Source organism: Lotus japonicus, chromosome 5, assembly GCF_012489685.1.
Source record: "Lotus japonicus ecotype B-129 chromosome 5, LjGifu_v1.2".
Lineage (NCBI taxonomy): Eukaryota > Viridiplantae > Streptophyta > Magnoliopsida > Fabales > Fabaceae > Lotus > Lotus japonicus.
This window is the reverse complement of record NC_080045.1, coordinates 1,492,922-1,507,407: the sequence shown is the minus strand read 5'-3', so window position 1 is coordinate 1,507,407 and position 14,486 is coordinate 1,492,922. Positions and strand designations below refer to the sequence as shown.

Sequence of the window (14,486 nt, the reverse complement as noted above, 5' to 3'; positions counted from 1 at the left end):
CGAGTTCCATAAACATTATAGAACTTGGGTTGATGATGATCCTAATCGTGAGCAAGTATTCTTTATCGTGGGTGAGTGCCTCTGGATGTGGAGACGTGTCTTGACTGTAGCAATGTGTCATTGACCAAGAATGTCTCAAATCTAAATGTGACCTAGAACAATCTTGAACATTGTTGCCTTGGTTAGATTTGAAGAACTTAGATTTTGGCGTTGAGACAGTCTTTATGCTGAGACAACCGTTCATCAAACCATAGTCTATAAGTTATAAATGTATGTTCTCGAATAGGCTTGAAGGCTTAGGTTCAATGCTTCTCTGATTCAAGCTCGAAAGATCTCTCTACAAACCCTTTTCCAATTTATTCATTGATTATATTCAATAGCCTAACCTTTGAAATTGCCTTTCAAACTTTCACTCTCTTGCCTTAACAATGGTTTTTCCCCTTAATTCTTGAAATTTTAGTACTAACTATCATAAGACAAAATAATTTATGGTACTTTGGAATGGCTTAATTATACTGCTCCAGTAACCAATACAATCTACATAACTAGCTAACTCGTGATGAAATATATCTTTTTCTATATTAGAATAATGAGGATAACTATGAACAAACTTTAGGTCTAGGTTCTAGGTCACTTGATGAAAGAGGTTCCGAAAATAGTTCATGAAACAACTATCTTAAAAACTAAGTTGTTAGTTGAATAATTTTACATATATTATACTCCAAACACAGTTTTTTGTTTGGGCAAATTAAGTCCACCTAATAATATAGTGCAATTTTTTTTTTACATCGAGAAGATAAGTTGCTCTCTCCAGGATTGATCCCTGGATCTTCCCACCCTTAATTTATATGTCCCTTAACTCTTACCACTTGAATTATTATTCGGGGACAATGATAGCGTAAGTTTAAAAGCGGGTAAAATTATCTCTTATAAAAATTGGCATAATTTTTAAATGGGATTGGTCTTGCCCTCACAATGGGTGAGGAGACCCGGGTAAAAGACCAGTTTTTTTTTCTTTTCTGTTAGCACACTGCGTGTCAAAATGCGGCTATATATTAATTTCCACTGATTATTTCAATTCTTAACGTTAAAACTTGCCCCTCAAAAAAGAAATTAAACCATCATTGTGATAAGCTTGGCTTTTTGTCAAACTTTCTAGTTATAATTACTAAATAATCATATCTTCTAGTAAACCATTTTATCACTTTAACACAAACAGGGAACAGAAAATCCCTGCAGGACAAGCAAGTGTATATAAAACGAGATATCTTGAAAAGAAGAATTGGGGCAAAATCATTTGCTTTAACGTTGAACATGTCATACATGGGTTCCACACAGGCTACACATGATTATAGTTCGAGATCCTTCAAGGTTTTATATGTGGAGCAGAGGAAAATTTCACAATTATTGGTCAAACTTCTACCGCTTCAAACAATTGTCGTGAATTTGGTTTCAGTAATTTTGTGAATAAAAAAACTTATCAATCATATTTTTACTACATAGAGTTTTGATCATAGGAAAAGTAATACAACTATTGACTGTGAGAATACATTAGTTAAAGAAAAAAAAATATAACAATGATGAAAGAGAATAACTCTACTAACCAATAACTTTCTTAAAAAATAATATTAATGGGCGATAATCAAGAAACCTTAATAGTAGAAAAACTAAGCGAGGGGGGACAGGGAGAAGGTCAAGCCAATGATTTGGGCACATGGTATTTCTTGGCCAAAATCACGTTTGGCCTTGCAAAACAGAATATAATCTTTGAACCTTTGAATTGGTCACCTCTTTTTCGATTAGGGATGATTCTCAAACATATATACCAACAAGCGCGCAAATATTACAGACACTTTATTTTTCTCTTTTATCTTTTTATTGTATCACATATATCACATGATGAGTTTTGTTTTTTTCTTCCTTTCTCACTCTGGTGTGTATTAATTAAATGTTTGCCTATGTGTATTACTACAAGTCATTTTCCTTTTCATATATACCCCTTAAGAAACCAAACCACACCCATCATAGCATTACACTTCCCGGAGGCGTCAAAGGAACAAAAATGCACAACCCACAAAGACTAGGAGGAGATAGCTTTGTCATACAAGTAAGAGCCATTGGTGTTGCTGAAGAACAACAATATTACCAACCTCAACATCACAAGAATATTCCCTCCTCTAATAATAACAGCAACTTCAACTTCTCAGCCATGAAGCTCTTTCACCGCTTCCGCAAGGTCCTCATGCGCCTCGTCTTCTCAGTACCTTCTTCTTCTTCTCGTCGCTCCACATCTTCATCATCGGACTCAGCAAGGCACAGAAACTCTGAGAGGTTTGAGCCGCCAAAGACTTCTTGCAGCTCTTACTACTCCTCTTACTCGCATTACAATGAGGCCATTTCAGATTGCATTGAGTTCTTCAATAAGTCCGCACAAGATGACATTATTTCTAATGATCGAAAATCAGACATTGTGTAACAGAGTTGTATCAAGATCTTCTTGTGTGAAAATTTTACATGACATTTCATGCCGAAATTCTGTGCCTATCTCTCGTTTTACACAGGTGAGAACATGCATTTGAATATTTATTAAAAAGAGACAGACAAAATTTGGCATGACACATAAGAGGATTATAATTCTGGTTAATCTATATGCTGATACCAGATGAATGTATATGTGATGTGAGCACTGCCTATGCCATGTTTTCATATCATTAGCTATTTTGTTATTATCTTCATTATCATTCATTTTTTCCCTTCCCCATTATATATGCTTCCACCATTGTACAATAATATTGAGGAAGGATAATATCAAGCGTTTTCTTGTGTGGTCAGCTTTTTCTTTAATTTTTCTTTCAAGTCCAGTTGAATTTGAATCTTCTTGTTAACGCAAATTTAACCATAACATTGGGGGCGCGCTGGGTTTGAGTCTCACATAAAAATGAAGCACATTTTGTGATCACTGATTTGTGTGTACGCTCACGATTAGGAAATCAGTAACAAATATCGGCAATAGATACCGTGGGTGGCTCACCTAAAAGAATGGTGGTGTTGTATCCGATTGAATGTCTTTATTGAGGCGTGTGTTATTAATCTATGATCATGTGACTACCATTAATTAGAATTGAGTTCTTCACGGTATATTGAGTCCTTCACGCCTATATTGATGATAATCTTGAGCGTGTATATGCGCAGTTATCGTTATCTATTATAAGTAACCACGAGTCTTGTCTGAATCTAATTTGGAGTGTCGTAAAATAATCAGTCAAAAGTCAAAACATTGATTCTGTGTGGGACTGAATTTTCAAACAAAACGAAGTTGAAAACTGTAACTGTGCTCCCTTATTGCATGACTCTAGCTAGCATATATTCAATCTATGGTTAAGATTTAGTTGAAGAGATCAGATGGACAACATTTTGGCTAGAGAGGGTCCAATTTTAATTAGTCTCTACGCACTGAAGGTGAAAGTTACAAATCTGAGACTGTTGTGAAATTGGGCCCTTTCAGTACTTCTCAAATACCAATAGAAAATTAAGCAAGTTTAATTTTTTCTTTTTTAAAGAAACTTTATTAAGAAAATAAACTATGCAACAGCACTGAAGCCATTACATCAAAAATCAAGGAAAGAAGAAAGCCCGGAGGAGCTTCCTCAATCTAATAAGATTGGGGTAGGAGCTAGAGTTTTTTTGCCAAGTATTCAACAACCTACCACTTCCACGAAAAAGCAAAAAATCCAAAACCGAAGCAAGGTCTCCACAATTCTTAACAATTGAAGATAAATAAGAAAAAACCAAAGGACGGTTTCAAGCTTCAAACAACTGCACACAATAAATTTTAAAACAAATAGACTGAAAACTATGCAAGTTCCATATGAATAAATGAGTAGTTAAATCATTTAATTAAAGTCCAAAATGTATGTTTTATAGGTTTAGTATTTTGTTCATCAAAAGATTAGATGAAAATTTTCTGCCTCTGTTTGGTGTCTTCATATCTATCCACAAATTAAATAACTGAACACGTTATTTTGATTGGTCAAAATTATTTAATTGGGTGGCTTCTTCCATGCCATCTATGGTTGTGATGTCATTCCATCCTAGACTGATCATAAAAGACTGGTTGAACACATCATATATGATGCTCAATGTAATTAATATTCCTTATTCACCAATATTGGTTATCTAGGATGACATTAACCATCACCTTATTTCAGATGTTCATGACACATCACCACAATTAGGATGACTTAATTGAGTGACGTTCAAGTTCAAGCAATACCACAAGCTATGATCACTGATACCTGAATCACAATGAATTATGACAACTTGAACGAGGATCAAGTTCCACTATGCCAACAACTATAGCCATTAAGTCAAGAATCAACCAACAACTCTGAACACTAGGGCAAGGATCACCACGACAAGAATGCCTTGGACTTCGATATAACTTTGGATTCACCACGACTAGGATAACCTAAACCATCACTGTGATTCAGATGTTCAATTAGCAAATTTCTCATACGTCCATATCCACGAGAATCACCCATCACCACCATCTCAGCCCAACTCACCTATTACCAAAGCTCCAACCCGCAACCAAACCACAACCCACAATAACCAAAATTGCTGAGGAGTGAGGACCTTGTAGACAATCATTGATGAAGGTAGAGTTGTTTTTTTTCTCCTGGTGGGATGACAGCAAATCATTTTTGGCAGGGAAGTTGGAAATGCGTTCACAAGTTCAGAGCTTAGCAAGCTAATTAATTAAGGTCGTTGGTGTAAAACAACCAATTATTCCAACTTTTAATTAAAAGAGTTGAGGCAACAAGGATCGAACTTTTGATCACTGTTATAAAGTCTCTAATATCATCTTAAAAAACTAATTATCCCTATAGCAAGCTACTGTAGTGGGGACCCTATAAAAGTTAACTTAATATGATGTAAATCATTGGTTCACATATCAGATATTAAACAGATAAGAACAGATACTAATCTTAGCCAAAAGATTGAGAAAGGTATTTTATAATACCTCATTATTGTTCCTTTCACCTTCTATCGGCATTGGTGGCATGGATGGTAATTGTGTTGGAACAACCCATGTAATACTATCAAGTTAAATGTTATACAAATGGTTTTATATTATTATTTATAACACGTCCTTCACGCGCAAGAGTCCGTATTAGCTTTAAGCGTAAAGAATGCACAGATTCACCTACCATATGTTTTAACTACTTTTTTATAAGAAGAATCAAGGGTGGCAAAAATTGAACTCTAAACCGCTTAATTATAAAGGAGGGTAATGCTTATACAGATTTTGTGGGTTTGTTTTTTTTGTCATTGGTTCTTGGAGGGTTGGCTTAATTTGGGTGTTCTATCATGGGTGGCTTCTGCAAGAATTCTATTTCTTGCTGTGATTTTGGGCTGCACCATTTTTGCTTTCTTTGTTTGGTGTCCTTTGCTTTTTTAGTGGTGCCCATTTTGTAATCCCAATTTGAGATGGGTTGTTCTCAAGATTTTTTCCTGTTAAGTAAACAGATTTTTAGCTTTCCAAAAAAGAAAACTTTGAACATCATTATATGATGTGGCATGTCCAGACACAAGGCCTTATATGATTAGTCCATAATAGAATGGCATCACACCCATCTCAAATGGAAAAGTTTTGATAGATTCACATTCTCATTCTCTTCCGTTCATTTTCACTCATTTTCTCTATCACATCATCTATATCAGATTTCACAGTTGTCTATCTTTTACTCTATATTTCAATAGGTAGAGGTGTTATAGTGTATATGAATTATTTTCCCAAATGGAATGACAAGAAGCCCCATCACTCAGATCCTAAAAAGCCGCTATAATGTGTCTGGTGTCACCATTTGGAAAGGGAAATATTCTCAGACTTGATAAAGGTCATGCATTTCAAATCAAATTCCATAACAAGATATCTTCAGTCAAATCATAATTCCATGTAAAAATATAATCCACCAATGGCAATGAGGTTGGTCGCCTTTCAAAGACATTTGTATTGCTGCTAAGGGTCTGGAAATTGAAAATCGATGTATAGAATAGAATTGCACAAGTTTATACCTCAACAATCAAACAAAACTATATATCTATCTCTGTATGTAAAAAGATGAAAATCAAATTTGCCTAATCAACTGAGTCTAAAACCACTCATTCTCATTGTTAACTCGCAAATTTCCTGAGGATTCATACCCTTCATCATCTGTGCTACGGTATGAACAATAAGGTTCAAAAGGCTCTTGATCTTCAAATTGTTTGCAGCCTGAAAGAGAAAATGCAATCAACACACACAGACACAGACACAGACACAGAGACAGAGTAATCACAAAGTGAATTTCGAAAATTAACTGACATTGAGGAGATCGAAGAGCGTGTCCCGATCAACCTTCACGAAATCAGCATCCCATTGCCGGAGCTCATTCTCGCTACCGGAACTGTGCTTGTTGCAATACTGGATCACTTTGGCGAGGATGTTGCCGGTTACATCGGAAAGAGCGACGATGCCGCTGTGGGCGTTGATCATGTCCTTAATGGTCTGTGAGTGAAGCGCCACCACCGCTTCTTCCACTTCGAAGGCCGCACCATCGGAACTCTTCAGGGTGATCTTCCTCGCTGTTGAAGCCATGAATCCCCAACCCTAGAATTCCCAATTCGATTGGATGGAGTGATGCGGTGATGCCAGATACTGAACTGTGTGTTTGTTACTTTAGAATTTTCTTTTAAAGTTACTTTGATTTATCGGTAAATGATCAAAGCTAGCTAGTATGGTTTTAGTTTCTATGAGGAAAATCGACGTTTACTGGCGGTAAAAAACCGCCAGTAATGGTACAAATGATTGTTAATAAACGTCATTTTTTCTCAGATAGATTAAAATTAAACTAGCTTACAATCTTAGGAACTAATATGACAATTAACCATTAATTTATTTATTTATAAAAAGTGAAAAAAATTAAGATCAAGATATTGAATTTTCTCATAAACTGAATTTTAAGATATTTAAAATAAATACTGAATTGTAAAATTTTAAGGGCTTGTTTGGTGGACGAGATATGATATAGAGTAGGATATTTGTGTTTTGGTTGAGATTATAGATGCAAATAACTATTCAATGAGTGTTGGTCGTAGAAGTAAAAAATATATGTTTGAATCTTACGTCAAGAATTCGATTTCTATGAGTCGTATTCTTGGAGAAACATTTGGCCGTCACCACACCCTAGTCAGTATTATGAGAGGAATTTGACACACTAAAAATATGAAGAAAAAAAAAACTAAAAACAAAACATTTTCTCCTATTTTAGATTTTCATTTCAATATATCATATTACGAAAGAGGAATGCATAGTATGCTTTAGTTCTTTTTTTATCATACAAAAGACTAGATTGCGAATTTAATAAGTTTAGAATGAGCCCCCTTTTCATCCTTGCTGCAATTTTGAATTTTTGAAGTTCTACTTTGCTTGAAAAATCTGCTTCGAGGGCTGGTTGTTCTATTTGTTCATGAACTTCCAAAGACTTCATGAGTTCATATTAAGTGAGCTTTTGAAAGATTTTTCATTTCTACAATACAACGTGTTTAAAATTTTGTGGAAGACTCTGTAGGATTTTCTCAATCACTTTCTTTTCAGATATATTATCTCCACATCTCTTAATTTGGTTATTGTTTTTAAGTATAGCAACTTGATAGCAATCACCTTTAATGAACATTGAAATTCACTCTTCAAGGTTTCTCATGCCTCTTTTTATACGATAGGTTCTAAGATAAATTATGACCTTTGACATTTATATATAAGTTTGGTTTTTCCAAAAAAAAAGACTTTTCTTATATTCCTTGTTGGATAATTCTCAATGATGTAGCATTTTTCTTCACACTCTCCTTGTATTTTTTCTCTTTATCACCTGTCTACTCTATGTTTTTTTTTGTTGTTGTTGTGTGTGCTCTTTATACTCCATTCGTGCTTTAGTATAAGAATCAACCAACTACTTCACGTCCGTTAAAAAAGTTGGTTAATGTAATTGCATTAAACTTGTTCTTAGATACAATTGAATTTTTAAAATTGTCCTTGACCACATAAAAATGTAAGTCTTAGAGAATGAAAAGAGTGAGAATGAGAATCATTACTCATTTGGTCCTAATTATAAGGCCTAATACAAAAAATTGCGCTTATTAAAAAAATATTAAATGTATCTAATTAGAGCATCTCCAATGAGAGTGTCTCTCACACTAAAGAGACTCTCCCACTAGTGTCTCACACCATTAGAGAGAAACTGTTCTTGCACCTTGTCTAATTTGGGTGTGGTAGTGTAGACACTTCTCTTTCATGTGTCTCTCATAAATATGTTAATATAAAATATTATTATATTTGCTTATCATTTAATCACCCAAAGTATTTAGTTGATTGTGTGGTCTACAAGAGAAACTTTTAAGAGTTTTTGGGTTGGAGTAAAAAATTAGTAAGTGATTTAGATGATGTGACACTATGAAAAATTGTAAAGAATGAAGTGTAGACACTCTAGTAAATATGATGGATAAAGATGCTTAGTGTATTGGTTTAAAAAAATGCATACATTCTTCAACATTTACCCTTTGTTATTTTCTCTCACTAGTAATCATTGCATTAATGATAGGTGGTAATTAAAGTTTTTGAAATGAAAACACACAACAATATTTTTTGCTAGATTATTGTAAAATGTCATATATTTAGACACATGAAAAATGTAAAATTTGGTCTTATAATTAAGAACGGAGGGAGTATAATTTATAATTAATGTGATACATTACATATTTAGAATTAAATAAGGCAATATTGTGAAAAAATAATCTATATAATTTAAAATTTAACATGATTCTTATTAAAATGGTCAAATGCACCTTTTATTTAACTGTTATATTAAGGAATGCAGGAGACAGCAGGAGTACAAGATATTCATTTGATGAGTTTTTTTTTTATAAGCATTCATTTGATGAGTAATAAAGGTAGAGAATACCTATATTATTGTAAAAATTAATATCTTAGTAGCTGCCTATTTATTCTTATAATCAAATAACTGGTCGAAATGTGTCGATTATTCTTGCTTGTGGCATCGTGGAAATCGATGATGTATTGAAAATATCTTTTGTAATATATTACTTGCCTTGTTTCTCATTTAAGCAGCAGTGCTAGAGTAACAATTTTGGAGAAAACAATATCCCAAAAAAACGTAAGAAAAGAATGAGATATGGATTTAGAGTTCTGAACGAAGAGGACAAATCAGTGATGTCGCATTTACATTGTAATGTCCGCCGCATTCCTGCAATCCTACCTAAACAAAATAGATTTAGCAAAAGCTGGATTCACTAACGACCAAAAAAACTTGTATATATGCTTTTTTCTTCATATTTTAAATCTTTTTGTTTTTAACTTTAATGTTTTTAAATGTTAGCTTAAGTGATAAAAGTTTGATGACATATGAGTTAAGAGAAAAGTCCTTCTTTTTTTTTTAACGTTGGTGAAAAGTCATTGAATCAATCTTTGAATGTTGTAATTTATATAATATGGTTAGATATCGGGTAAAACTGTAAAACTGCATATCCATTAATCAAATTTAAAAATGAAGGATAATATTGAATATACTACTATGAAACAAGCCTGCTTTGGACAAAGACTATTCTCATCCAAAAGATTGTTGTAATGAGAAAACATATAGAAAAATTCTTCATTGTTTCATCTAACACTTAAAAATAAAAAGTGAGTTTATTTATTCAAAGAAGTCAAGAGCAAATAAGACCCACAAATAAAAAAAAAGAGCAAAAAAAAAAGTGAGTGACTAAAAACACCATTCAAAACTAGTTAGGTAGGTAGGTAGGTTGTTGCTAGATCACACTTTTACTTTACTAAGAACATCATCAAAACGACGCCGCCGAACATGTCTATTTCTCTTTCTGTTTCTGTTACCTCCGCCGCGGGAATCTCTCATTCCCGATCCCGGCGGCGGTTGACGGTGGCTCTCCGATCACCTGACACGGTGTCCGTCGGCCCAGCCAGAATATTGACCAAACTGAAACACGAATGCGCCACTCCTCTGCCTCTTCTTCAGCAAGTCGCCACCAACATGTCAGCCGAAATGCGTGCCGGGCTTGCCGGCGACGGTGGACCTGGACTTCCCATGATACCAACCTTTGTTGACAGTCTCCCAACTGGGTATGTAATGTTATGTTATGATCATGTGTGCAATGCAATGTTCTGTTTTAGCTTGCTGGTACCTTGTAAGATAATTTAACTTCTGATGTATCAGAAATGAGAGAGGGTTGTTTTTTGCTTTGGATCTTGGTGGAACAAACTTCCGTGTGCTGAGGGTGCAGTTGGGTGGTGAAGATGAACGTGTCATTGCCACTGAGTTTGATCAAGTTTCCATTCCTAAGGATCTCATGTTTGCTACATCTGAGGTTTGTTTTTGTAATTTTCTAAGTTTCTGAAATGTTTGGTATATAGGGGGTCATAGATATAATATAAAATGTTTTCATCCAACAACTTGTTTTTTCGATAGGTTCATGACATGTTATCAGAGTTCCATGACCAAGTTATGTAGAGTTCGATCCTTGGTTGATGCACCTTATTCCGTTACAAATTTGAATTTCAGCACAAGTTAAGTGGATCACATAGTGTAAAATAGCTTAGTGCGTGAAATTTTTTCTATAGTTGATTTTAAACCCAAAATCAATTCTAGGGAGAAACTTCTGTGAGAAGTTTTTGAGTGTGAGAATTGATTTGTTGATCCAAATCACCTATTAGATTAGATGATGATGTTTGTGTAAGATACTGTTTTTTTTTTCCTAAAATAGGATGATGATGTATGAATGAACATGTTCTTGGTGGTTTGCTGCAGGAGCTGTTTGACTTCATTGCTTTGGGGCTAGCGAAATTCGCAGCCAAGGAAGATGGTAGATTTCATTTGCCACCAGGCAGGAAGAGAGAGATCGGGTTCACGTTTTCGTTTCCTGTGAAGCAGACATCTATTGATTCAGGCATACTCATCAAGTGGACCAAGGGTTTTGCAGTATCTGGAACAGTATGTGTTTCTCTACCTCTGCAATCATAAAGGGTGCTATCTGGTTTTCAGTTTAACGGTACATCGTTTAGAAGATCCGTATTTTCATTGGATAATAGATATAAAATCATTTATGTGGTATAGTGGTAGTAGAAACTTTATGATTGCATGATTTAGGTACATTTGGTAAATAGCTTAGAACAGGACACTATGGAATATATAGGTTTTGTTCTTTGTTTTGTGCATATTGAAAGCAAAACAGAATAGGACACAATGCATGAGAAGTGGTCCATTTTGATTTCACCAAGAGTAGAGAACCAAAAAGAACATAATTATGTTTAATTCTATTGTTTGAAAGCATGTTTGTAGATGCTTCAGTTACTTCAAAGTTGATTCTGCACAAAAGAAGTATCAAAGAGTAGCTTCTCAATCTTAGTTACAAATGAGAATGGATTTTGTCTATTTAACCTCAATTATTGGATTAAGTTTCTATTCTAGTGTTTGTCCAATGCTATGAGTTAAACTTTACTTGTGTGATTGGTATCATTAATCATGATCATTAACTAGAGTTTTATATTTGGTTATAGTTAAATAGTAGCAGAAATATATTAACCAAAGATGGGGAACTTCAAACTCTTTACACAGGCAGGAAGAGATGTGGTTGCTTGTCTGAATGAGGCTATGGAAAGGCAAGGACTAGATATGCGAGTTTCGGCATTGGTATGTTAAAAAGCTACTTTAATGTCAGAGTCATACTTCCATACATGTTTAAACCAATTTAGTGGTTGGGTGATTCTAGTAAATGCCTACTTAATAGGTGAATGATACTGTGGCGACATTAGCCGGAGCAGAATACTGGGACAATGATGTCATGGTTGCTGTCATTTTGGGTACTGGAACTAATGCTTGCTATGTTGAGAAGATCAGTGCTATTCCCAAGTTACAGGGCCATGTCTCTTCTTCTGGGAAAATGGTTAGTATGATAAGCGTGAATTAGCATGTTTGGATCAACTTCTCTTTTTTCAGAATCAATTCTGAAACTTAGAAGATCTAGCAGAAGCATCTTCTCAGAATTGTTTCTTGCTTTAGAATCAATTGCAGAAAGGTTTCCAAACATGCACGTAATCTCATTTATTTCTTCATATCTTATTTGAATGCTACAAGTGAATTAGTTCATTTTAATATGAGGAAAACATTTCTTGATTCAGATCATCAGTACTGAGTGGGGGGCTTTCTCAAAGGGTCTCCCTTTAACTGAGTTTGATAGAGAAATGGATGCTGCCAGCATCAATCCTGGTCAGCAGGTAAGTTTTGATACAATCTTCGTTGCGAACTTGCGATTTTGTTGTTCTAACAAAGTAGCATGCAAGAAGATCAATCTCTTCATGTAACTTGGCAGATCTTTGAAAAGACAATCTCAGGAATGTATCTAGGTGAAATTGTGAGAAGAGTGCTGCTGCAAATGGCTGAAGAAGGAGGTTTGTTTGGAAAAGCAATCCAACAAAAACTGTCTATGCCTTTCATACTCGGGTAAATTTTGACCCTCAGTTAAAATCTCCAGCTTAACTCACATAGTCAATAATATTTTGAAAAAAATTGGCCTTTGATCAAGCACAACGATGTCAGTTGATCCATGTAGCCAAACTCACCTAGTGAGATAAGACTTTTGTTGTTGTATTTTTTAAGGATTCCGAGTGCTAAATGCTATAAAGTTTGATAATATTACAAATACTCTATGCATTCACATCAAATTTTCTTATCAATTGGTTTTCCTTCTTTTGAAAGGAAAAAAAAGAAGATATCTTTCTACTCATATTTTGTTCTCAGATTCATCTTCAAATTTAACTCTTTCTACTTATAAACTTCACACTAAAATTTGCTTTCAAACAAATTTAACAGGACCCCAGATCTATGTTCCATGCAGCAGGATAATTCTGGTGATTTACAAGCCGTTGGCTCCCTTCTCTATGATAAAGCAGGGGTAAGCTTCTTGTGTTTTATGGTATCTGCTTAAGAAATTGCATGTTAATATCAATTGTCAATCTTCATTTTCTGTTTTCTTGCCATTCACTCCGTCTCTTCAGGTTGAGTCCAACATAAGTGATAGAAAAACAGTTTTAGAGGTCTGTGACACTATTGTGAAGCGTGGTGGAAGCCTAGCTGGTGCAGGAATTGTGGGGATTCTGCAGAAAATGGAAGAGGACTCAAAAGGCCTCATTTGTGGGAAGAGAACTGTTGTTGCCATTGATGGGGGCTTGTATGAGAACTATCCTCAATATAGAGCTTACTTGGTAGATTCAGTCAAGGGTCTGCTAGGAACAGAGAAGTCAAACAATGTGGTGATAGAGCTTTCAAAAGATGGATCTGGCATTGGGGCTGCACTATTAGCAGCTTCTAATTCCATGTACAAGCAACACTTTTAGTTCAAATAGTATTTAATTATTGGAACCCTTTCATTTAAGCACTGGGTTGAAAGTAAGAAATTGAAGAAGGAAGCCAAATATGTGTAAAATGAACTAATTATTGGAACCCTGTATTATATGAATGTAAGTGTGAAAAGAGAAAAATAAACATTTAAAAAAATGTAAAAATGAGAAAGAAGGTTAAATTTCTTCTGAAGTTAAATGTTTAAGACTTTAAGCAAAAGCTATAAATTATTTCTCATATCAATGAGTATTATTCATTAAAAATTGCTTCATTGGAGGTATATTTAGCTCATTTTTAAACACGGGCTCATTTATAAAATGTAAAAAATTAAATTTAATAGAATAATCACTTCTTTAAAAAGCTAATTTAAAAATATTTAATAAATATTATGTATTTTTATTCAAGAGAATCTTGATTCATTTTCATCGTTTATATCATTGTGCATGACCGCTATTAATTGACAAATTCAAAAAAGTAAAGATCCTCCTCTCGGCCTCTCCCTCTCCCTTTATCTTCGGTTTAGAGATTTTGGAGAGACCTCAAAAAGTTGTAGGACCCATCTTTTCATCTCTCGCCCATCAAACAATGTTGATTTTCCTCTCTCTTTTTTAATTCTCGCCATCCTTGTTTTTCTTTTCACAAACTAGGTTCTATCAAACAATGCATAAGTGTGTGACAATGAGTAAGCAATTTCCCGAATAATCAAAGTTAACGCAACACTAATCCATATTTGAGTTAATGCGGTAAAATCCCGCTTCTTTATTAATGTGCTAGAATGTGTTTTCCCGTTCGTTTCAATGCCAAACGAACATAAAAAATCTAACCACATTTACAATAGACCGTTAAAAATGATAATTTTATAAATCAATTTCCATGAAAAAAAATGCAACAAAAGAAAAGAAGGAGGAATTTAGCATGCACATCTAAAAACTTGATATTTGGTGATTGTATAGACAATGTATTATGAAATGTGGACTTTGAAAGTCAAACAAGGCAGGAGAGAACACAATAACCTCGTCT

At 34.4% G+C, this 14,486-nt stretch overlaps 3 protein-coding genes and 1 pseudogene across 3 annotated transcripts; 2 read left to right on the top strand and 2 right to left on the bottom strand.

Annotated features, from left to right (window-relative positions):
* Positions 1–1,714: 1,714 nt before the first annotated feature.
* On the top strand, positions 1,715–2,828 carry LOC130720233 (uncharacterized). Its single transcript, XM_057570862.1, has one exon. The coding sequence runs from the start codon at positions 1,949–1,951 to the stop codon at positions 2,474–2,476; it is 528 nt and encodes a 175-aa protein (XP_057426845.1). The 5' UTR covers positions 1,715–1,948; the 3' UTR covers positions 2,477–2,828.
* Positions 2,829–4,868: 2,040 nt separating this feature from the next.
* On the bottom strand, positions 4,869–5,013 carry LOC130721643 (U2 spliceosomal RNA; annotated as a pseudogene).
* Positions 5,014–5,933: 920 nt separating this feature from the next.
* Positions 5,934–6,729, bottom strand: LOC130718174 (SKP1-like protein 1B). Its single transcript, XM_057568688.1, has 2 exons — positions 6,368–6,729; positions 5,934–6,277 (listed from the first exon to the last, which is right to left on the bottom strand). Exons 1-2 carry the CDS (start codon positions 6,638–6,640, stop codon positions 6,146–6,148), a joined length of 405 nt encoding a protein of 134 aa, XP_057424671.1. The 5' UTR covers positions 6,641–6,729; the 3' UTR covers positions 5,934–6,145.
* A 3,115-nt stretch (positions 6,730–9,844) lies between these two features.
* Positions 9,845–13,685, top strand: LOC130718172 (hexokinase-2, chloroplastic). Its single transcript, XM_057568686.1, has 9 exons — positions 9,845–10,192; positions 10,287–10,437; positions 10,878–11,060; positions 11,685–11,759; positions 11,857–12,012; positions 12,248–12,343; positions 12,439–12,569; positions 12,939–13,020; positions 13,124–13,685. The coding sequence occupies exons 1-9, from the start codon at positions 9,918–9,920 to the stop codon at positions 13,460–13,462; spliced, it is 1,488 nt and encodes a 495-aa protein (XP_057424669.1). The 5' UTR covers positions 9,845–9,917; the 3' UTR covers positions 13,463–13,685.
* The last annotated feature ends 801 nt before the right edge of the window (positions 13,686–14,486 follow it).